Source organism: Cyrtonyx montezumae, unplaced genomic scaffold (assembly GCF_038088225.1).
Source record: "Cyrtonyx montezumae isolate F1298 unplaced genomic scaffold, pur_monq_1.0 scaffold_1, whole genome shotgun sequence".
NCBI classification, from domain to species: Eukaryota; Metazoa; Chordata; class Aves; order Galliformes; family Odontophoridae; genus Cyrtonyx; species Cyrtonyx montezumae.
Window position 1 is genome coordinate 18,152,213 of NW_027071825.1, and position 24,567 is coordinate 18,176,779.

At 35.0% G+C, this 24,567-nt stretch overlaps 2 protein-coding genes across 2 annotated transcripts in view; one reads left to right on the forward strand and one right to left on the reverse strand.

Moving 5' to 3' along the window:
• SLC30A7 (solute carrier family 30 member 7) overlaps positions 1 to 24,567 on the forward strand; it is a 508,373-nt gene that overhangs the window by 445,934 nt on the left and 37,872 nt on the right. The gene's annotated exons all lie outside the window — the stretch shown is intronic.
• The window catches only part of COL11A1 (collagen type XI alpha 1 chain), a 126,566-nt gene that overhangs the window by 80,242 nt on the left and 21,757 nt on the right, over positions 1 to 24,567 (reverse strand). The window contains exons 4-8 of the mRNA XM_065742558.1: positions 22,885 to 23,047; positions 12,050 to 12,178; positions 2,601 to 2,717; positions 2,174 to 2,320; positions 1,890 to 1,985 (exon numbers count right to left, since the gene is read on the reverse strand). Of these exons, the coding sequence (XP_065598630.1) occupies positions 1,890 to 1,985; positions 2,174 to 2,320; positions 2,601 to 2,717; positions 12,050 to 12,178; positions 22,885 to 23,047 (652 nt within the window). The remainder of the gene's footprint in view (positions 1 to 1,889; positions 1,986 to 2,173; positions 2,321 to 2,600; positions 2,718 to 12,049; positions 12,179 to 22,884; positions 23,048 to 24,567) is intronic.

Consider the following 24,567-nt stretch of genomic DNA (forward strand, 5'->3'; position numbering starts at 1 on the left):
TGGTTTCACACATAGGTAGGTATTCAGGAGTGAATACATACACAGAAGTGAACAGTGAATAAATTCAGGGCTAACACATGTACTGCAACAAGGAGTGATTAAATTCAGACTTGCGTACAATAATGATGTGCAGGAAGTGCAAGCACCACTTTTGCTAAGCCCAGCCATCTTCACTGTCTTGCATCTACAAATACCAATGCCAAGCTAAATGTTTCTTTTCCTCTTTTCATGATTTTGCAGTTAATTTATCATTTCAAAAGTATAGTTTATATCAGTCATGGCATTTTAAATATATTTTTGGTTAATTCCACCAGCAAAACTCAGATTAACATTTCCCAGAGATCAGTATCGCTTGCACTTCCAACTTCAATAATGCAAATTGTCAAACCAAGCAATCAACTTATAAGCACCAAAGCTGTTTATAAAAGGATGCTGTATCTGAGATGTACAAAACCATCTGTGGAAAAAAAATGCTTTATTCTGCTACGAAAATCTCTTGGAAGGATAGTTCTGAAATGAATCAGAGTTAAGATATTGCTAATATGAGATGTTTTTTCTGGAGATGAACTAGTATGATCTTAAAAATATACACTGAGAAGCTAATCAACATCCAGAGCATTAAAATATACTACAATTAAAATAAAGGCCAGATTCTAATTTGACACTTGTCTAATTCCATTAGCTACAGGACTATGAGTTTTGCCATGTAGTTGAGTAAATGCAGATCTGAGCCAATGCTTAGCCAAATTATTAAGGAGAACTATTCTCATTAAGGACATAATTTTGCACTTTGGCTCTATCTCATTACAATTGTACTATCAGCCTACTCTTTACCAAGAAGCAGAATGATTACATATTCCTCTATCTATTAATGACTGAGAGGTAGACATGAGATTTAATACAAAAACACTTTACACCAGAATAAGTAAAGTATCTCTTAACTCATGTTCACCAAAATACATATGAAGAAACCAGGAAAACAAATGGGGAATCTCACACTCCTTTCATTTTGCTCTTTAAATCTACAAAATTGTTGAACAAGTACAACAATCCAAAACATAAAGGCAAAATAACTTTGGAATTTCCACATTCTTTAATGTTCATGAGTCAGTTTTGTACATCTTTTAAGCAACATATTTTCATTTGCAAACAATATGTAAAAGATAAATGAGATTTCATGTAATCAGTCACCGTTTTTCTAAAGCTGGCATTAATTAATATGCAGACATATTAATCAACAGTGCCTTTTAGGTGTAGTAATGTTAACAAAATAATGTTTAGGCTTGCTATTGTGGATTTCTGAAAACAGTTTAAACTAAGTTGAAATAACCATTTTATCTTTCTTACAGTTCAAAACACAAAGTTTCATTTGAACAGAATCTCAGTGAGAAATAGTTTTGTTGGTTGAAGAACTTTTAAAAGGAGGCTTTGTTTTCTGAGTCAATCTCAATACACAGCTCTGCTTGCATTCATTCTTTTCTTTAGTTAAGCTTGTTTTATGATGCATCTTAAGACATGAAAAATCAGAGACTGCACTTCCAATTACAGCAGCAGGACTCTGTCTAGTATTCAATCTAACTTATACTAGACATAGTTCCATTCATATCCACACTGAATGCAACAACTCTGCATTCCCACAGCATGAATCAATGAATGATTTTCAGAATCATGAACTTTGCATGAGTTCAGCAGATCTTAGAACCAAGGCGAGCTTGGAGAATAGTAGGTTCTGATATTAGCTGAGAAACCATAAAATCTTATTAATCACTATTACAGATATGTATATCTTCACAGACTGATATTCTTCCTTTGACGATATGTTGTTTTGTGTCATTGACATCTGACAGGTAAGTATATTTGCCTATAATTTTCTCAAGCATTCTCATTACCTCGTTTGCTTCAGTAGTTCTGGGGGGAGCTTCTGTCTGGGGCCCGTAGTCATTTTCAGCTATGCTATATTCCTGAAATTCATCAACGATGTTTGCCTAGTATTAAAGAAAAAGTATATTATTAAAAAATCCTGTAGGAAAAATGAAGAGGTATAACTTTTATTCAGGTTATGTTATAAGCCAGATATTCATCTGGTGGGGTTAAGTCTATTTTATTCTCATTATCAGAGATCTTCCAGTCTTGGCCTGGGAAAGATCTTGATTTTTTTCTTTGCTACCTTTACCCCTAGTTTGTCTTTTGTTGCTGCTTGATAACTTTTCTTCTTCTTGGATGCATATTTTTCAGAATTTTTTGTTGTGGCCTTTTGAGGTTTGTCCTTTGAGCTAGTGGCCACTGTCCTCTTCTTCATTTTGACCATGGCTTTCTTTTTCTGCAAACGTTATGAAAGATGGAATGGGAAAACATAAATAAAATGAAAAGAAAATGAATGAATGAATGAATGAATGAAAGAAAGAAGAGTATATGACTGTGAGATGAATGCTGCCAGTTGTGAGGCCTTCCATAGCTAAGTAAAAGCAAGTGTTAAAGCTAAAGAGTAAAGAAATGAGTAAAAGGAAAACATTAAGTTTATATACAGATGACACAAATTGACAAACCACATGGTAGGGGACAGCTGGACACCACACAACAAACAGATCAGATTCTGTTACCTCTGTTTGTGCTATTGTCTCTTCAAACAGTGGGGGTCCCTCTGTTACAGACTCAGTTTCTTTATAATCTGCATCCCCATACTCATAGTCATATTCGATAAAATCTTCTGGTGTGTACTACATAGCAAATGGAAAAATATCAGGCATTCTGATGTTAATGGTAGCAAATTAGATTTGGAATAATGGAAAGCATCTTAACCTTTACCTAGGAGTAAAGCTTAAAGTAATTAAGGCAGCATGAACAATTAAATGTTACGGAGGGGAAAAATAGAGTTTCTTGTCAAAGCACAATGCAAAAATAGTAAAAGTAATAATAAGAAGAAAACAAAGCAGTAGTGTCAGGAAAAAAAAAAAAACTCTTATTGGACTGAATAGGAAGAATCAGCTGTAATTTGGATTACTGGGAGCAACAACCCTTTTTACATCTCCAGGCAGACAAAGAGAGGTGCAATTGGGGCCAGGATCCCAACATCTAATTTTTTTTCCATGTTCAGAATATTAGAAGCATTCTAATGTGCACCGTGGGAACTAATGACTTCTTATCTCCTGCTATAAACCGGCATCACAGTCTGAAGAATGAAGACAATATCTATTTGTTTCATCAGACTGAGAGGATTACACTTCCAAATGACTCTGGGGATTCATGGAAGTAAAAAAATAACATCAGCATAAGAAAGAGACTGACATTCAAGAAAAAAAATATAAAATAGGATTAAAACAAATTTTCATATTGTAAAATATATTCTACCATGTGACCTAATGTCTGGCTTAACTCTTTACCCTGTCACAGGCTTTTTATATAATTCCTGCACTTACGCTTGAATACATTTTACTGAACATAAAATATGGAAAGCTTATTCCTCAGGAAGTATGGGAATAACACTTTAAGGCCTTAAACACTTAGAAGTCATTAGAATCATAGAATCACCAAAGTTGGAAAAGACCTCTAAGATCATCCAGTTAAACCATCCACCTAACACCAACATTTTTCACTAAACCATATCCCTCAGTACATCTAAATGTTTCTTGAACACCTCTAGGGATGGTGATTTCACCATCTCCCTGCACAGACAGTTCCCTAGCACCCATCCACTCTCTTGGAGAAGAAATATTTCCTAATGTCCAACCTGAATCTTCCCTGGTGCAGCTTGAGGCCATTCCCTCTAGTCCTATCACTAGTTACATGGGTGAAGAAGCTGACTCTCACCACAACCTCCCTTCAGTTAGTTGTATAGTGATAAGGTCACCCCTGAACCTCCAGTTCTTCAGACTAAACACATAAGCTTCATTGCCCTTCTCTGAACAAGCTTCAGATCCTCAATGTCTTTCTGTAGTGAGGGCCCCAAACTGAACACTATACACTAAATGCAGCCTCACCAGTGCGGAGTAGAGAGGAATAATCAATTCCTTGCTCCTGTTGGCTACACTATTTCTGACGCAAGTAAAGATGCCATTGGCCTTCTTGGACATCTAGGCACACTGCCAGCAGCTCACATTCAACTAAGTACTGACCAATACACAGTCTTCCAGCCATTGTGCCCCAAGCCTGTAGCACTGCCTGGGGTTGACATGGCCAAAGTGCAGGACATGACACTCGGTCTTTTTGAACTTCATCTCGCTGGCCTCAGTCCAGCTATTCAGTCTGTCCAGATGGTTCTATAGGGCCTCCCTAGCCCCAGGCAGATTGATGCTTCCCTCCAACTTGGTGTCATCTGCAAACTTACTGAGGGTACACTAAATGCCATCATCCAGATATTGAACAAGGCATGCCCCAATATCAACCCCCGAGGACACCACTTATGACAAGTTGACAGCTGGATGCGACTCCATTTACTACCACCCTCAGGGCCTGGCCATTCAGAGACAGTTCTCAGCAAAGAGGGCATCTGTACAGGTCATAGGCTGCCAGCTTCTTCAGGAGAATACTGTGGGAGACAGTGTCGGAGGCTTTGCTGAAGTGTAGGTAAACTACATCTGTGTTTGCATGCACATAGACTGGTTAGACAAGAGATCTGCTGAATATATAAGAAAGAATGATACATTTTTGGTAATTTTCCAAAACTATACTGTATATTGATATAAGAACTTCAACATTACTACTTTAAGCGAAGAATATCCTCTCTGTAAAGTATACTGGCACTTTTAATCTGCGTTATGTAAACAGTGTTTTGAATTCCTCAGCAGTATCACTGGCTTTACTTAGAGAAATAAGTTGATTTTATTTACACTGCATCAATATCAACAGTACTTCAAACTTAAATCTGATAAGTAATATGTGATTGCTCTCTCCCTGTTCAGTAAATTAAGATTCCATCATAACAGCAGTTAAGACAATGAAACATTGTGACCTATGTATAGCATTATCCAAAGGCTCACGTTCAGTGAAGATACATTTTTACAGATGCATAAATGTATAAAAACATGTTTTTCTGACATGCCGTTCTGGAAACACAACTGAATACAACTTGTTTCTAATAAGGTATACCACTGATATCCAGAAAACAAAACAAGGTGAAAGTTTATAGGAAACTATAACCAGCAACATATATAAATAGGTATGGAATAGCATTGTATATGGGAATTGCTAGGACACAGCCTGAACCAATGATTGAGCACCAGGTAAGAAGGTGTGGCTAATCCAGGGAGAACAGGTACAAGTAATGCACCTGAGTGACCTCACTCTCATTTATGGGTTAGCAGCTGAGGGAATAATATCTGCATTTGGAACTTGTGCCTATCTTGAAACTCTCAGCATTCAGAAAAGGTAAGCTACTTTTTTCTGTATTGCTTTCTAAACTGTATCCTGACTAATATCTTTATAGCTACGCTCCTATCCTAGCACAAAGCATTATTGTGCCTTCCACTGCCTCACACCTTGAAATTAATGTATTTGTTTGGAAATGATAAAAATGTGTGTAAATGCATAAAATGTACTTTCCTTATCCTTTGTGGAGAAGGTTATGCAAACTAGGTTGTTCTATAAGAAAAAAAACAAACAAAATCTTTAGTGAAATATTATCTCCAAATTTGTTCATTCTGAACTACCAGTGACAACTCGTTACTTACTTCTATGTACTTCCTTTTGTGAATCAAATTGCTATGTGATTTTTTATTGGTACTAAAGCAGTAGATGCTACTTGTATTAATATTATCCAATATCTGTATTAGCAACTAGAGGAAGATTTTGGAGAGAATTACTGTTTTGTTAGCTAGATTAAAATTTGAGTGCGCTATTATGACTTTATTTTACTAACTCCTGGATATACAGACTGTATTATAGAACTATTCTGAAACTGGAAGTGGTCACTCCAACATACATTTTGAACAATTAGGAATTCAAATATATCTTTATGTTGCTCAGTGTTAGAACTGCCTTTCAAATGTCAGTAGTAATGATTCCCTTGAGGTTAGGCTAAGTGGCTGTGATGAATTCAGCTAACTATGCAGTTAATAAAGTTACAACTGTGGGTTAGAAAAAACTCTTCAGAGGCCATAAACTAAATACTGAAGTTGACTGGGGGGCTGGAAAAACAAAAGAAACAAGCAAAGAAAAACAACTGATATTTATGCTATTATCTGCTAGAAGTATAGTTTGGAAAGCCAGATACTTATGAATGGTGGCTAGAAAATGTTTATTAAAAAAACAACCTATGACAATATGAAGAGCTCTATTGCATCATGTAGGATAACAAAAAAATAAATATATTTTGCTTTGTGGGACTGTGCTTTACTCATTTCTATTAACGAAAGTTAAACTTTTATATGGTACATTTTATTTGTAACTATATGTGGATACATGGGTAAAAAGAAAAGGAATAGATGATAAATGAGGAATGCCAGTTTCCATGCTGGAATCTGAGTACTGCCAAGGAAGTGAAGGTTTCCATGGACATTTTTCTCTTTCTCGTCTTTCTCTCTTTTTTTTAAATTATTTATTATTTCTTTCAAAGGCGCAGTATTAGAGGGGTTTTAAGGAGAGAGATGTGAAACTCTCAGAAAACTTTTCTGGCTGTACTGCTTATTAAAATAAATTTGAAAATGTAGGAGAAAGCTTCTGGACTTTCAAAACTAATAAATGTAAATGGAAAAGTACTCTCTCTGACTTTCTAAATGTAGTGTAGACTACTAAATTTAGCAAAAAATCAAAGCAGGCAATGAAAGCAAGTATGACAAAGATGAAGTTTGTCATGAAAGACAGTATAGCTTTGTTGCTATATTTCAAAGGAAGGTCTCACTGGCCAGTAATGCAGGCAGAGAGATCAAGAAACTGGAAAAGGTTTTGAAGAGACTATCAGGTTAGAGAAGATTCTGATGATCTTCCTATGGGTACAGACATAGCCATTGCAAGTATACTTAGATGGACTGCTCAACTTGAGTAGGATTAAAGTAATGTCTACAATAGCTTTTCTATACCTTCATACTGCTGCATAAGGGGATGGTTATAAATGTCTCTGAGAAAACAGAGATTGACAAAATTTTAACTGTAATAGCAAAACATATATAACTTTATAAGCTTTTCCAAATGTCAAAAATACTGGCTGGGTGATATTTGTAACTTGCTTCGGACCTCAAATTGGACAATAGATAGAACACGAGGTCAGGGATTTCAGCTAACAGGGATCAGGTAACACATTTCAAATGCGATGCAGTTTTCTCTTGTTTTTCTTTCTCCTGTTGTAAGACCACCAATAGTTAGATTACAGTCATTCTTGTAATGACTATTGCATATGACTATTTCCTTACAAATGAAAGGAAGAATAAAGCCTGCTGCTTCTTGATGAGACAAAATCTTTCCACTATGACCTCATGCTTTCTTTACCAGAGTGATTATATTACACTACCAGATCACCATGCTATTCCAATTAAAGAGATGAACTGTTTTCTTCATCAGATGAATTTTAGAAGTGGATCAGCAGCATGCAAGGTCCATTTCAGCTGTGGAATGACTTAAATGTACTGAGAGAGCCTTACTTTGAAAATAAGATTCTTCTGCAGTTCATATAAAAATTACTCCAAAACTGTCTCCCGTTCCCTAGATGTAAATTTTAATATTTTTTACTTGTTCCTCATAATTCTGAGAGTTACAGCAATTCACCTAAAGAACGGTCAAGCCCATTGTTTACTGCCTCAGCATTATACTAAATCATCTTTAGCTCTTTAAGTAGATAGATTGCTTTGAAATGTCTTAGACTCTAACAACTTAGAAAATGCAATAAAATGAGATTTCAAGCAAAATAATAGTTTCAAATTCTGATGCAGTAATAATAAGAAATAAATGGCAGTAAATGTCAATCTTAGGACAGAAGGAAATAAAAATATAGAAAAGTTTGTCTTTTAAATCTCATGGCCTTTACATTATTCATAATAGTAATATAGGCAAACAGATAAAAGGAGATAAGAGTAACATCAACTTGCAAAGACAGCTTCTGCAAAACAAGCTGACACTTCAGGCTCTGTATTATGTATCTAAACCAAAAAAGAGTGCTAGAAACTGATCTCTTTTTAACAATGGCTAAGGTAGCAAAATGTAATTCTAAACATTACTGAAATTAAACATGGTTTTCTTCCTATATTCTTCAGGAAATTGGTGGTTCTGATCAATGGAACACCTGAAAGAAAGAACACTAAATAATCATACTCTGAATGCATGCCTGAATACTGCAATTTGAATGTATTCAGGAGCCATTTGCATCTTTAAGCTCATTTCATTTCTTCAAGTAATCCATTAGTTTGGGATAGGTCCAAAATAAAAGAAGCAGAGTTCCTGTGCGGAACAATTTCTTAAGCACAAGTGAAATAGTGTCATTTATTGGGTTGCAGAAAAATCTTCCAAGAGAAAATCTGAAATTCTGATAGCTGGAGACATTAAGTAAACTTGACAATATCCAACCCAATACCCAATTTCAATCCATCAAATAAAATACCCAACTCAATGAAGATGAAGACTGACTTTGTAATTCTCTAATCTCATTTTTTGTAAGGTGTCCAAACAAATTTAATTGAAGAGGAAGTGAATTTAAATATATTTTGATTTATAGTAGAAAGTGTTGTGAAAACAAGACAGAAGCCAGACTATTCATAAAGTATTTATAAGAAAAGCATAGGCACATAACTTCCTGAGGAAAAGCATTCCTGATGTTTAAAAATATAATTTCCTCTCCATATTCAATTCTTAATGGCTAATTACACAATGCTGTGCTGAATTTTAAACATTTTCTACAACTACTCTTTTTCCTCCAGAAGCAGGTTTTTCAAGTAACTTTTAGACAATACTTCTTTGGTGTAGTGACAACAATTGAGGTCATCACTCTGTATGTAAGTTGTGGATGGTTTATACCTAGGTATTTGTCACCACCAGGGTGGTTGTTAGTTTCATTTTTGAAACTAATCCATCAATATCTGCTTTGATGGATGTTGTTAAGATCTCGAGTTGTTCATCAGATTTTTATGAAAATTTATTCTTCCTGTACTTCATCCTTAAACAGTTGTTCATGAATGTCATAGCTTTTTGGGATAATGTATGGTACTAAGGTGTGTCTGTAAAGCAAGGGATATTTTTCTCTGGTGAGATAGGTCTTATAAAAGCCTAGTAAAGATAAATGATCAGTTTTTATCTTTGAGTTGAATTCCTGATTCCAACACTATACATTAAATTCAAAAACCTGAAGGTAATGTATTTATTGTGACTGAAAATGGCATTGCAAATATACAGAATTTTTTTCAGAAGTCTTGAAACCGAAACCAGTTCTCAGTTTTCCTACATGTGGTCAGAATAGCAGGAAAAGCTAATGCAATATATATTATTTCAACCTACTATATGTGTGTATCATTATTAGCAACCACTGAGCCACTGCAAGGCACAAGTACATGCAACGTGTAATACACACAAGTTTCAATTTTACAGTGTGTGGTGGATATGAGAAGAGGATTTAACAGTATGCTGTACTCCTCTCCACAGCATTCCTTTGTATGTGCTGGAGCTATACACAACTGACTTGTGAAAAATACTGCAAAAAGAACAGTGTTAAAAGTTTATGGTCTTGTGGGTCCATGTTACTAGCTGCCCAGGGTTGTGTGTCACCCGTATTCTGGATATGCCTGTCATAGATGATATCTTACTCAAAATGCTCAAGGAGAACATTGTCAATTGTTTAATGTTATGGTTCCTTTTCTCCGGTGCTCATTGAATGTTTTCATTAGACGTGAAGTATGTAACGGGCCATTCTATATGAAGAACATATAACTATATATAGGAATACATTGCTTTATTGCAATTATTCTTTTGAATCTTTGAATAAGTGTTCTATCTTGATGTTAGTCAACTTTGATATAGTTTAGGAATAACACTTGGCAGCAGGAAATTCAGGTGATCATCCATTATAGAGAGAAGGTAGACTCTGGACTATTTTATTCATAGCCTACATTCCTCAGAAACACTAAAACACAGTCTAATAATTCTCCTGTAGTTGTTCCTAGTAGTTGAGCTCAATTATTCACTCCTGATTTATTGAGAGTATACTCTGAATGTGACATCCGATCCCAACTGATTCTGTGGACAGCAAGCCTTGTCCCCCTGCATTACACTGATGAGAGGAACATTAATTGCTGTCAATGGTGGCCAATGCAAACAAGTATTTGTAATCTAAGATGTTAATTTCTGCTTAAGAGTTGATGTGAGTTTGGAGACAATAGTGTTTGCCTTTTAGTAAAAAAGTTCTAAGTATTTAGATATGCTGCTCCATTGTTGATCAAGGGATTTTAACAACTTTTCCCCACAGAGATCAATTTATTAGACTAACTCCTTTCAGCTTTATTCCAAAATAAAAAAGCCCTAGATTATTCAAACCTTTCAGGTCTTCAGAAGGGAAAAAGAAATAGTATCAAGCCATAGAGAAGCAAATATCAGGAAAGTTCTGCAGAAAAATGTCATTATTTGAAATTAAATCTTCAGTTTTCTTTGTGTTAAAATATCAACAATATACTTTTAGCCTAATCTGATTTGGATCATAGTGCATGAAGATCTAAGGAACAGACAGTTCTATGTGGGGCTCATTAACAGAACAGACTTCCTTTACTGTTATGTAACTGTCATGGCTCCATGAACATGTAATTACATTTCACACATCTTGAACTGGAAACTCAGATGCAACGGATGTGGGAGGCTGTATAGGCACTGTTAGGTCAGGGCCTGAACTAGGTGATTGAGCACCTAGTGAAGGGGTGTAGCACAGGTGGAAGCAATTCACCTGTGTGAATTGCTTTGAAGGGGGTGGAGCCTAGGTTCACCCTTCCCTAACCTCCTTTAAGGGTTGGCAGCTGTAAGGGAAGCACCTCTACTCAGTGATCACCTCCTTTGGAGCATTCAGTGAGCTCTGGTCCTTAGGAAGGGGTAAGCGATTCCTTCTTTGTTACTGGATTGTGACCTCTCCCTTTCTTGGGTGATCCAAAACTTTAAATCAGCTATATCTGTTACTGTCTATTCTTACAGAGCCACTTTAAGTTCTGGGAATCGTGTATTTGTATATTTTATCTGACTGAAAGTTATATAATGAAATAACTTTATTTACTATTACTGCTTATCGTGTATTTAGGAAAATTTCTGTCCCAAAATTGGCTCAAAACAAGGTATCTGAGAACAATTCAACATGTTTTTAATGCTTATTTCTTGAGCAATTTGCAACAATAACCACTCAGGGCACACACAGTTAGCTGAGTGCATGCTAACTGTCCACAGGAAAATTCAATAAAGTCAATCCACCTTTTGTAAAAGATTTCTGCTTCATAGTGGAAGCATAAGAACTTTATTACAAGTTTGGAGTATGTATGACAATGTATGCAGCTGCTGACCCTCAGAGGTCTAATCTGAGAGGCTGTCTTTCCATTAGTGAGTTGATTAACGTATGGTTGTGAAAACTGTCTACAGTGACAAATGGTTTCTGTGAACAATTTTAGTGTTTCTGGGAAAGATGCCAACACTGATTTTTATTCCTGTTGATATTTAGCTGCTACCAGTGGATCTGGCTAAAATAATTTTGTGACCACAGCTTATTATAATATGACATTTCTAGAAGAATTTCATGACTACAACACTCAGATCTCCCACATCATTTTAAATGTGGCATTTGAAGGTACTCAGCATCACTAAAATCATAAATGTACATAGGAGGAAAAAATAGGTGCAACTAAGTAAACATTGCTATATTATTCTTAACAACATTAAACTGTATTTCTTTAAAATGTTGCTTATTCAAATATCAGTGTGATAGCTGCCTTCAAATTATTGACATAAATAATTACACAGGAAAAGCTAATACACTCCTGCAACCTTTCTTCCTCATCTCTAGAACAATGCATGCCATTTAGCTGTAATTAAATGCTCCCTGGGTAACTTGTATTCAGCATAACCACTAATGTGCAATAAATCTTGTTATACACGACTGATTACTCACCTCATCAACTTGAGGATCTTGAGCCTGAGCAGCATTAGGCACTGGGGAATCACAGTCTGGACTATAATGCTCGCAGTAGTCATATGCAGCTCTGGGGTCAGCTATAATCAACAACTGCTGGATCTCACCCTGTAGGAAAGCATATGTAGATTAAATAACAAAAACAAACGTTGTCTACAGTTCATCAGAAGTTTTCACTTAGAAAACAAAACTAGACACAGAACATACGTATTAGATATTGTGTGTTATCACGTATGTAAATGTAACATATCCAGTTAATTTCTGCTACTATTCTGATTGGCATTCTAACTATTGTTCACAGGACGAATGGATTAGGTGTGACGTTCTGCTTGAACACAATGTCTGGCTTGGAAATGAGATGGTGGGAAGGTGTGACTCCTGCTCTGTCATTTTCATGCTGTTTGTTTACTTCTTCACTGGAAACCAGTCTAAATTCCTAAGATTTAATTCAGGGCACTTCCTACTACCAGTGTGCTACTCAGCATGCAAGTGATCAACAATGTAATTGTGAGAGTTTGCATCACATCTGAACTCCCAAAAAGAAGAAAAACAATAAAATTGGTTGTATGAGATAAACAGTTTTTGGAATAAAAAAGTTAGACAAATGCTGTGTAAAAACACAGTAAAGAAATACTGAAATGAAGTTTATATATCATATACAGAAACAACAAAGCACTATAGAGACATAATTTTCTGAATAATAAAAATGGCTCTGCTGAGGTCCCCTACAGTGATCACGTATGTTTATCATTTTCTACAGAAAGCTGTCTGGTATTCAGAGTATTTCTTAACATAGTGGTAGTATTTAAACAGTGTTTGGTAAATTCCTGCCAACATTTCTACTATGTTTCCTCATTCAGGAGCTTATCATGCTGTCATAAAAATAAGGTTGTTGAAAATTGGCACATGTTCTAGGTCAAAACCCATTAACTTCAACTGCCCACTGAATTTCCACATAAGGAAGGGGGATTTTCTATTCTTTTGTACGTTTCTGAAGTTACTTTATTTTTCTCTTACCAGTAGGAGGGTAAAGGAATAACTTTGTTAGTATATCTCTGCACGCAGAGAAATTATAATAACTGGTGGAAATGTAGAACTAGAAAAATTCCCAATCACTTCAGCATTTCCAACATTGCTTTAAATGTTTCAGAATACAACCTTTAACGAAGTATAAACATTGGAGAGTAGTTTCAAATAGTAAAGAATAGTTTTGAATCCTCCTTTTCAAAATGAAAAACTAAAGAAACTAGCAAACAAACCACTAACTGAAATAATCAAAATCCTCTTCCTAGTTCTATCATAATTCATTAATGTCTTTAACATGAAATATATTTGTTTTGCATATTGTCCATACATTACAAATCTGGTTGTTAAGAGTATTAATTTCTTTTATTTTACAGACTTATCTGTATCTGAGATGAATTTAGAGTAGAATGTACACCTTTTTAAGCTTCTGGAAATGCTACAATACAGAAGTCTGTCCCCACGAGTGGTTTTGAACTCTTCTATTTTTTTTCTGCCCACTGATGCTTCTTTATTTGGACACTGTCCTACATACCCTGCTGTACTTTCAGAGAAATTACTCAGTTGGTTCTATACACAACTCCTTCGGGGCTACAACTGGGTGCTTTGAACAATTTTGTACAGCCGGTGTCAGTCTTGGCTATGCATTCCTTTTGTCTACTACAGAGAGATTCCAAAGTGCTCTGCCCTTTCTCTATCAGTAGCCAAATTAAAACTAAGGAAGCTTAGCAGTAAGTTAGAAAAAAAAAAATTAGCAGCTGTAAGACAGAAGAGGTAAATCCTTGAACAAGAATTAGAGGAAGTTGCGAAGAGCTCCTGCCTTCTGAGTTCAGACCATTGACTTGCTATATGCTCATACATGGCTTTTTCAGTTATTCATACAGATAAATAAAAGTACAGAGTGCCAGCCAATGTAAGTAAGAACTGCTGTCTTTGAAACGCTGTCTTTTTAGCACAATGAGTTTAGAGAACCCAATTGGGGGAAGATGGCTAGTACTCTCTTGGAAGCTTGCTTTGTGCTGATTTGAATGCCATGGAATTTTGGCACTTGTTCTTGTTGGATATTGCTTTTGCAAGAAGCACTCAGCATGCTTTTACCACTTGGCTTAAATGTCCCTAATTACTTAAAGCTGTTCCCAATTCATTGACTGAAGTTCCCAGCCCTGCCAGTCTAATTGTCATGGGTTCATGTAGAGGGAGGCTATCAGTCTTGCACAGTACACACAAAATGCTACTGGCCATTCATGCATGGTAAGTTTACATAGACACTAATTTATTTTCCATTTAGCATCTCAAATGTTAATTTCCTTTTTTTGTATGCAATTTGGAAGGAAATACTGTTTTTCTTATACTATTTTTTGCTTTCATTTTCTTGCCTTTGCTAATAAAATAGCTTCTTTCAGTATTTGTGATGTACTGACAATGGTTTTTAACTAGTCAGCAAAGAACTTTCAGTTCAGATTGAGAGACATCTCAGCACACAAAATTCCAAATAAATTATTGCAGATTTCACTACTGTGACTTAGTCATGCTGTAGTCACAGCAGTTTTTTAGACAAATCTAAACATTTACTCTTTGAGAATTTTTCACAGAATTATTTCTATCTTCAAAAGTGTGTTCTTCAATTTATCCTTTTGAAATTTTGGCTTGAAAATGGAATTTTTAGTTGCTTGTGAATAAATGGCCAATACTTAATCTGGCTATGCTCTAAAACCTGGACTCATGAATTTTGGGCAGTTAATGATCTACCTCCACAAGTCCAAGTACTTTAAATTTAGATACAAATAAATGGGAATACAGATTAACTATCAGAACTGTTATTAACCTGTAACTCAGCACTGAGGTATCCAAACATATATGCATATAGGCAGAATGGAAGGAAGTCCTTCATGAATTATGAAAGTCAGAGAGGGAAAACAGAGATGGGGAAAGGTATAAGAGAATAGAGTAAATTATACCTGGGCATCCTTAAAGTGACTAGCAGTACTCTGAAAAGCGTGTAAAGAGGGGGGGAGGGGGGAAGCACAAAAGGTAGCTGTCTCTATAGATCAGTTCTGTTTCCCTTCCTGCAAAACTTTTATATTTTATATATATATATATTTAAAGAAGTTAACGCTGAGGTGTGAAATGACTAACACAGTGAGACAAGACTTTCAAATTCCTCTCTATTTTTCACCAAGTTTTAAGTTTTAACAAACAAGCAAAATATATTGAAATAAGCAAAGGAAGCTAATTTCCAAATAGACAAATGTTGCTGATCCTTTTGTGAATAACTTGTGTGAGCATGAGGCATGTAACCTGTATTCACTGTGTACAAGGGGAACTGAGGAGCCATCTGAACTTCCACTGTATTTTGATGTCAGTGGTAAGTGGGTGGCAGCAGCAGGCAGGGGTAGACAACTTGTGAGTTATCAAAAGATTACACAAAACAACTTTTCCATGTTACTACTTGCAACAGTGTGCATAATTTCTTTTGTCTAGAAAAGTGCTAATAGCCTATTTAACTCTCAGTATGTGCTGCCTTGTAACTTTTATAATATATTTTTTTTATCCTGGAAAATAAGTAGTGTATCTTATACACTGTTTATTAGATATTACTTGCATAACAGCTGTGAAAAAGCTAAGATCTCTCCTGTAATTGTTCACACGTAAAGGGGAACATTTAGCAACATATTTAAGCATACTTCATAGTAAGCATATTAACACTACTTGTAACTAAAATGGGTCAATTTGAAGACAACATTTTGTCTGGATCATAGTTTATTCAAATGGACACTTAAGTAAAAACTGCACAATTCAGTGTGTAACTGAGTAGTTCATCAAGATACAGAGAAGAAATAGTTAGACTATGAATGTTTCAGCTCCCCTGCTTTTGAGATGTGCGCATAATTAAAATCACAGGCTTTTGAATCAGTCTCACAGTTATATGAAATAAGCTGCCTCAGAATCATAAAATAACTTACTCATCAGTTATGCCTAGCATGCAAATGTGACACAGAAGGATTACTTCTGTGGCATTGCTCTAAATGGGACTGTATCAAACAAGCTACTCTGCAAAATCCTCCAAGACTGTTAACAGGAGTGAATTAGATGTAAGGAAATGTTTACATTTTTATTCTCTGTACCATGCCAAAGCAATTGTGAAGAACAAGACTACAGAACTACAAGGATAGGAGAATATGCTCAAATTAGTTGAAGTATGCCTATTGGAACAGTGAGACATTTATTCAGATTCATTTTCCTATGACAAGGAATAGCTTAGCTTAGAATATGTGTGTGGTTAATTCAGTTGCTGAAAATTCCTCTGAGAATCTCAGGCACTCTGCACTGACATCACAGAATAAGGTTTGTGTAAATGTATTTCCAGATGTGGTTGAAAAAGCATACCTCATTAACTAGTAACATAATCAGTAGTCTTTTCACACTTCAAAACACAAAAAAAAATACCAAGTTGTCTAATGAAAAATGAAATGGAGACAGTTTGTAGGAAAGCTCTACACTGCCAAGTTCTCTTCCTGGTTTGAAGGACTAAATTTCTCTTGATGTAAGTTTTTCTTTAGTTAGCCTCCATCACAGTAATCTCTATATTTGATTCTAATTTTTCAGAACTTCTGTTACATTCTATAGAAATATCAGAACAAGCAAATCATCCAATTAGTTATGGTGTCTGACTTTTCTCAATGATGTAAATGGTTAAGGGCCTCAGATGTAAAGAATGAATCATTATATCATTATAAGCATTAATGGTTACTTATTGTCTTAGTTATGTCAAAATCCTATTAAAATATCTTAAATATCATCTGTCTTATTGAAACACTGAAGCAAATTCTCTTTTCCTTTAAGTGATATTGCTTGTGCTTTCTAAACATGGTATGTTACAGAACTACAATGACAAGGTAATCCATTTGCCAACTATCTTTGGTTTAAAAAAAAAAATCTCCAATCCTACTGGCATTGTAGAAGTTGGTATGTTTGTTTTTATAACAAGGCTGTAAAGACAATCACACTATATGAAGACAGAAAAGCCAAAGCTAGTGTTTTTTTCCCCCTGACATTTAAACTCTTGTGATCTGGTTCCCTAGTTCTAAAAGAAGCTCAGACAGTTCAGTTTTATGGACAGATGTCTGTCTTATGTCTTTCTCAAGAAGCTTAAAATAACACCGCAAAGTGAAAGTGAACTTTTTCCAAGGAGTATCAGGTACATACCTTTCAGGAATCTCTACAGGACCTTCCCTGTTTGGTCTATAGGGGTAAACTTCACAAACAATTGAGAACTTTTTTAAAAAATAATTTCTAAAAGGTAGTCCACTTTGTGTTTGTACAAGTAGCATTCTATACAATATGACTGGACCAGAGCTAAGAACTCAAGCTGGAGTTTCTTACTGCAAAATAGTGGGCTTTCTAGGTTTATTTCATAGTGAGAAGTATGTAAAGAAGGAATTATTTCAGTGCCTAACTTAAATATTAAAATCTCAGACTTCTCACTTATTAGCAAAGCAATATACTTCCTAGTAATACACTAGGGGAAAAATATGCTTATATAGATAACTAACTTTTAAATATGAATACGTAAACGAAGATAAATGCATAACAAACTGAATTATAGGCTCAGGAGAACAATGTCAATTCTTTTCATTTTCTTATGAAGACTGAAACCTAGGAATTCCAGGCTGGACTATTTAGTAAGAGAATAAAAACACTAACTTGTGTGTATATGGCAACCTTCAATTAGTTAAGTGACAGTTCAACTACAGATTAAAAGGAACAAAAGTCTAGACAGCCTGGATACTATTACTATTGAAGTTAGAAAAGCCTGCTGCAGAATCCATTTAATCTTTCTACAGATTTGAAAGACTGAAGAATTCCAGGGGCCCTTCATATAATATTCCATAACCAAGGCCCATTTTACAATATATCTAGAGGAAGACATTTAGAACCTGCCAGGCTGCAGTGCTGTAAAAGCAATACACTGTGAAAGAAGAATTCTGTACAGGCCAAAGTTTCCGTAGCAATCAATGCCTTCCTGATTCTTAGAAAGTCTGTGGTTACAGTAGTATATATTCAGCTTAGTTAAGAAAAGGGTTGATACATTCAATCATAATTTTTAACCTTCAAAACATGGATGTTTACAGATCAAAGACTATTGCAACTCTTAGCCTGAGATACTGTTATTGCATGCCTGTGTGTATGGCACGTGTACCCAGCACACACATACACATATACAAAAATACTCTCCCAAACAGGAAAAAGAAAAAATGTGTCAAAAGATCTGAGAAGGCCAGCCTATCTTTTGGATGAAAGATCTGAACATCTTTTGCAGTTGTCACTTATTCTCAAAACCTTATTAATAACTGTTCACTTTCAGAGCCTGACTTTTTAACATTAAAGGTAGTTGCAAACAGTTTAGTTAAATGATGATTTCTTTGCTTCTTGGGAAAATCTTGAAAACGAACTTGAACTGGCTCAACTCTGCTTTCAAAAGTAGGGAAAACAAAATTACTTCTTTCCTCATGGGTAAGATTGGGAAAACAAATTAAAAAAAAATCAAATCACTAAATCAACATTATTTCAGGGGAGAAAAAAAAAAGTAAAACCAAATAAATAATAAGCGTTTTGGGGAAAAGGTTTTTATTTTTTTATTATATTTTTTTTATGATTAGATGCCTCTGAAATAGGGAAACTTGTTGCTCTGTTTGTTTCAGTTTTCTTTTTTTTATTTTCTTTTTGTCCCAGCATTGAAAGCTCGCCAGTTCTCTGGTGTTGATAGCTAGAAGGCTGCTTTTAAATAATTTTGCCTGGAAGCAATTGCATTTTTTTTGATCCATTTATATGGAAAATTACTTTTCTCTGACTAACATTAAGCGTTTAGTTGGTCACTTGCAATTATTAAAAGTGATGCAACATGAGAATCACTTAGGCTATGTCTGTACTATCTGGAAGTGCAGCCTAGCAGGCTAGTGTAAAACAGAGACTGATGACTCGTTGTTTACACCACGTGCCTTTGGGGAAGTTTTACTCTGGGCTAGCTTCTCCATTCTACTTGGTCAGCTAGTTAGAACTCTACTCGTTCTACTACCGCTACCCTCTGCGCAGAACATGTGCACTGTGTACTTGGATTTGCTGTTCTTAGAAATGCACAAAGGATGGTTATTCATCTGAAAGGGCCTGTAAGTTAAATAACTTTGTTGTCAAGATGTTGTCACTGTGCCTTCAAATGCTCACGTTCACTTTGTGAAAGGACTCTTATGCTGTACTAATATATATGTGAACACATTTTCTATGAAATCAGGTGAATGCCCAGCATCAAAATCAATGCCCTTTATTAATAAGGATTTACTCTTGTAGACTGTGTGTAGTTAAGTTTCATTACTTTTAAATCAGAGTTTTATATACATCAGGTTTTAGCTTGTTATAGTGATTTACAGAACCTAAATAATCACTGTATCAGTCTGACACCTGGGGAGTTTTGAAGGAAAAAGTCCCTTTAGGGAAACATCTGCATAATGACTGTGTTAGTAACTTATTATAAAACACTTGTTGTATTGTTCGCACCAACAGTGCTAAATGAGGAGTGACAAATCCTTTAAACTGGCAAAGAATAAAAAGATCCCTGCTCTTTATCAACTATTTAAGCCATAAACATACTTCAATGGGCATAGTTAAAATTATTTAATTATTTTACTAGGTGCCATGTACCAACATCTAATCAATTTCTTCCAGCCTCCCCTGAAAGAAGTAATTATTTTTCCTAAATACACTATCTAATTACCAAATACTATCAAGTTCAGGATAATATTAAGTAATATTAACTTGACTCATGCACAAATTCAAGCATAAGTCAAAGCAATTCAGATATATTCTCTAAGGAAACAGGAACATATGATGTATGTAACTGGTTACAGTACTGATTCTGACAGCACTAATGTGCCTGCAAAAGGAGTGAATTCCCTTTAATTATATAACTGTTTTTTCCTGCAGTTGTACAATGCCATATGAAGGGTCAGGAACAGAAGAAACCCTCCCTTGCATCTTAAACTAGTAGGTCACTGAAGTCTAAGATTTCTTTATATTTATTTACAGCTTTGTTAATTTAACATTTTGAGTTTACATTCAGTTTTAAAAGACTGAAGGGGCTTACACAGTTCCTATGATCAAATCCTTGGCATGCTATGACCAAAAAAACCCACCATTGTTACCCAAGATAAAACAGCCTTCTGTTTTCCTGTAAACCTGATATTCTGTGCTTTGAATTCCAAAAGGTGACTGTGCTGAAGTGTTCCTTTTTTATGTAGTTGCTGAATTTAAGCTAATATAGGCATCGAATGCCGTAGGGAACACTTGTCCTATATAATTATAAGTCTTAAACACTTAAATCTAATGTCATTGCTGAACAAATTGATTTCTGTAATTTTCTGCATGTAGTATAAGACACATAGCTTTTTTTAATTTTTATTCAGCATCTGATCTAGCCTGGAGATACAGCAGGGTTCCCAACACAGAAATACCACGAGGCAGGTCCACAGAACCTGCAGACATCATCCTGAGCTGCTATTGTTATCATGAATGAGCTAAATAGAGCATTTAAGACACAACCAGGAGACTCAAGGAGGAAACAAATTCCAGGAGAGAGCTCTAAACTTTAGAAACTTAGCAGAAGTAGCTGAAGGATGGATAAAGTCATGTTGATGAAACGCAAGAATGCTATCTGTTCAAGGAGTAGAAAAGCAATATGAACTGAGAAAGAATGAGGTTCTATTCTGGTTTGCCAACAGCTGAAGAACACATATCAGTAGAACTGTATATGACATAGTATTTTGTTTTAATGTTGAAGGACGTTTTAAGTGCATACTTTCAATGCATACTTTTCTAGCTAAAAATTCAAACAACTGTGAACATATGTATAAATATATTCATGCTGTCTCTGCAGTAAAATATCCCTAAAAAATAACAGTAAACATAAACAGTTTTATGTTATTTTTTAAAGTTTAAGTAAGAGACCTCAGACTAAATCTTAACCTCCAGCAACTACAAGAACAACCTCAAAAGTATGTAACTTGTTTATCTGAGAAAAGGGGTGCAATTTAAGGAAGCCTAACAACAAAAGAGTATGGAAATCTTTGGTGATGTTGCAAATGGTAGGCATGTTGCTGTTCTCAGTGCTGAATACTGAGATTCAGCCAGGACACAGCTGCACTATTTATGCTGAGTCCAAAGCCAGTTTTTCTTAGTGGCTCTTAGATGGAATGGATGGAATGATTTTCAAGTCAGTATAGGAGATTTCAAATAAAAATTTTAGAGGATCACTGGCTTCCTTTATTATCCTTGAACACATGTAATCTCAGACAAAAAACCCTTGGAGAAAAGCATTTTTATTTAGGTCACTGTCACAGATAATTGCAAGTTGACTATGCATATGTTTCAATTCAAGAAAAATGTAGCAGTTACTTTTGGGATTTCTTCAACTAATTTGCTAATTCTGATTTTTAAATAGCAATTTCAATTTTTTAAGCATGTCTTCATTCAACCTTACTTTCTCAAGCCAGGGCCTGCTCCTTTAATTTCTTCTGTATATTGCACATATTTTCACTATTTATAGCCAAATGTATATGTTGTGGCATGTGGTTTCTGATCTAAGAAGGAAATACAAATTAAAATTGCAAGTAATTCTCCCAATGGGAGTTTAAAAGTGCTTGTTCTACACCACGGAAGCCAGCTGTGGAATTCATCTTAAAAGGGAATTGGTGTGCAAACTTTACTAGTGACTCCACATAAATTAGGCTGTGAATACAGTATGTGTACCATAATGGTTGACCCATTAAGTCATCCCAAAAATTCTCCCAATCAGAATGCTTGTGTTTTGTTGTATACAGGATGTCTGAAGAAAACAATGCCACAGCGTTACACCTAAAATTCACATTTTCTTTTGCAACTCATGCACAGCTTCTTAATCATGCACACTGCTTAAAGCTAGGACTTCATCTCTCGGTGTTTATGGAGCACAGATGTTCAGTATATTAAGTAAGTTAACTACTGATCTCTATTTTCTTCAGTTTTAATTTATGCTTGACAGTTTTCACAGTTGCATAAGAGTATTATAAAAGAAACTCTATACTGCACATTTAGAAAAGATTCATTAGTCTGCAAAAATAATCATTGACATAAGTATTCTACCTAAACAGGCCTCATGATTGGCAGCCACATACTTCCTTGGAGGCACTTTGCCCTTCCTATATGTATTTCTTGGCCAGTAAATGATGGAAATATATATGTCCTTATTGCCAAAGTATGTTCCAGTTACTGGAAAGATTAATAAGTGGTATAAACAATGTAAGAGATCCACATTATGTAGAAAACTTTCCAGGTCCTTCCACTCATCTCTCAAATTCTGTTAATATTTGCACAAATATCAGTAAGTCCTTAAGAGAGACAGAACTGAAATAATAACAACTAACTGTATCATAATTCTCAGCTTTGCCAGAAATTCTCATAAATATCTCAGGTATCTCAATATTAGGCAGGAAGACAATAAAAGCAAGACCTTTCCATATAAGCTAAAGAACAGAGAAATGCATTGTAACTTCCAACAACAGAGACACTTCTGTTTTACTTCTTTTTCATATCAACCTATCCTAACAGGTTCTATAATTCTGTTTCAACATTTTATGAACTTTTCCCATTATAAAATTATTCTGTCCTGAATTAAATCCTTTTCTCAAAACTAAATAACTCAATTTTCTTAAATCTCAATTATGAAACAAATGCAGTTGAATATTGATTTTATTTTTTTTTACCTCAAATACTTCTTCATCCAGAATCCTGGTTCCGAAGACAGCGATGCCGTTAGTGTCCACAATTGGTTTGTCACTTCTCTCCAGTGGTTTTGTTGTTTTTTTGTTGCAGTCAACAATCATTGTAACACTTTTCTTCTCCACGCTAATGGCTACTCGATGCCACCTATTAAAACATAATTCTACTGTAACACCTGTTTTTAAGAGTAGGACAATGTATTTATATCAAAGCAGTTTACAGCAGTTAGTGCACCAATACAAAGTTGCAGATGAAATTTTGAATGTCTCTACTTCCTTCTTACATGCACAAATGCATTGCATTCTGTCTATCCACTATATTATTTACGTTCCTTTCTACAAAGAAATGTGATCCAGAACCCACTGTCACAATCTTAATTTAAGTGAAATTCTCTGTAGCTTTACCCAGAGAATATTAGTGAACTCGAACTAGAAGTGTGTGTACTGTTTACATTTTATCAGATTAATCTGGTTTTCCAGATTACTTAAATTACTCATGCAAAAAGCTCACTCAGAGCAGCTCTTAGCTACTACATTTTATTATCTGTTCTTGATGCTTGCTCCCAAAAATTTTATAACATTCTTTTGCCTTTTTGTATGCACTCCACAGCTGCAGATATTTTTCAAAGATGTACAACAGTTCCAACACAGTTGCTTTTCCAGCTATAAATACTGGAAATGATTGCCAATATTCCTGCAAAAATATTCCTCCATCTACCATCTACATAAAACTTCACCAAAAAAGTGAAGCAGTTCAGAATATTGACACATGTATTTTAAAGATATATAAGAATGTATATTTTTAATAATTTGCTCAACTGTACTATGTCCTTTACAACACTTTAATGACAGAGCATATTACTTAGTCAGTCTCTCTGCTATGACAATTTAAATATCTAAGAACAAGGGACTTTAGAGTTAAACATTAAAAAAATTGAAAGCATTTCTGATGCAAAAAGGGTCAAAATATGTTATATTGGTGACTGAAAAGAGCTGCTGTATATAAAAGGGAGACACCTCTAAGCTAATGGAATCTGCTAAACAATATCAGTGAGCCAGAACTCGTGTTTACTCTGGATAACAGTTCAATATTATCATTATAAAAGTAAACTGTCCATGCATCCTCAGGCACGTTACACTGTTTACACTTCTTTAATATATTTCATTTTGAAATGAAGGTTGTTGCCCTAGATCCTTCCTAAAAGATCTGAATCAGAAGAAGATTTTAAGTCCACTTTTGAAAGTATGCAAAAGCTCATTATGTAGGTACAACTGATTCCAATTGGTTAAGAAGTTGTATGTGCCCACTACAGAAAATCGTACCAAAGTAAGTTCATTTTGAAATATATGTATAATTATTATTTTTAACAGATTCCAAACATTGTGAATGAAATTATGAGCCATGTGCAGGTTTCATGGTATAACTTTATTGTGTGCCAACTCAGGTGCTAGAAGATAATTACTTTTTAAAATATATGTGTATTTTTATCTTTTTATTGATTTAGAAACATACTTCATTGTAGCTGAATTTACCCGTCACCTTTTCTCTACTGATCTGTTTATTAAAAAAAAATTGTAATAAAATTTCATCCTGTGCATCTCTGATGCCTGTGGCAACTTTTCTTGAACTTTGGCACAGTAAATATAAAGTCTTTAAAAGGACTTACG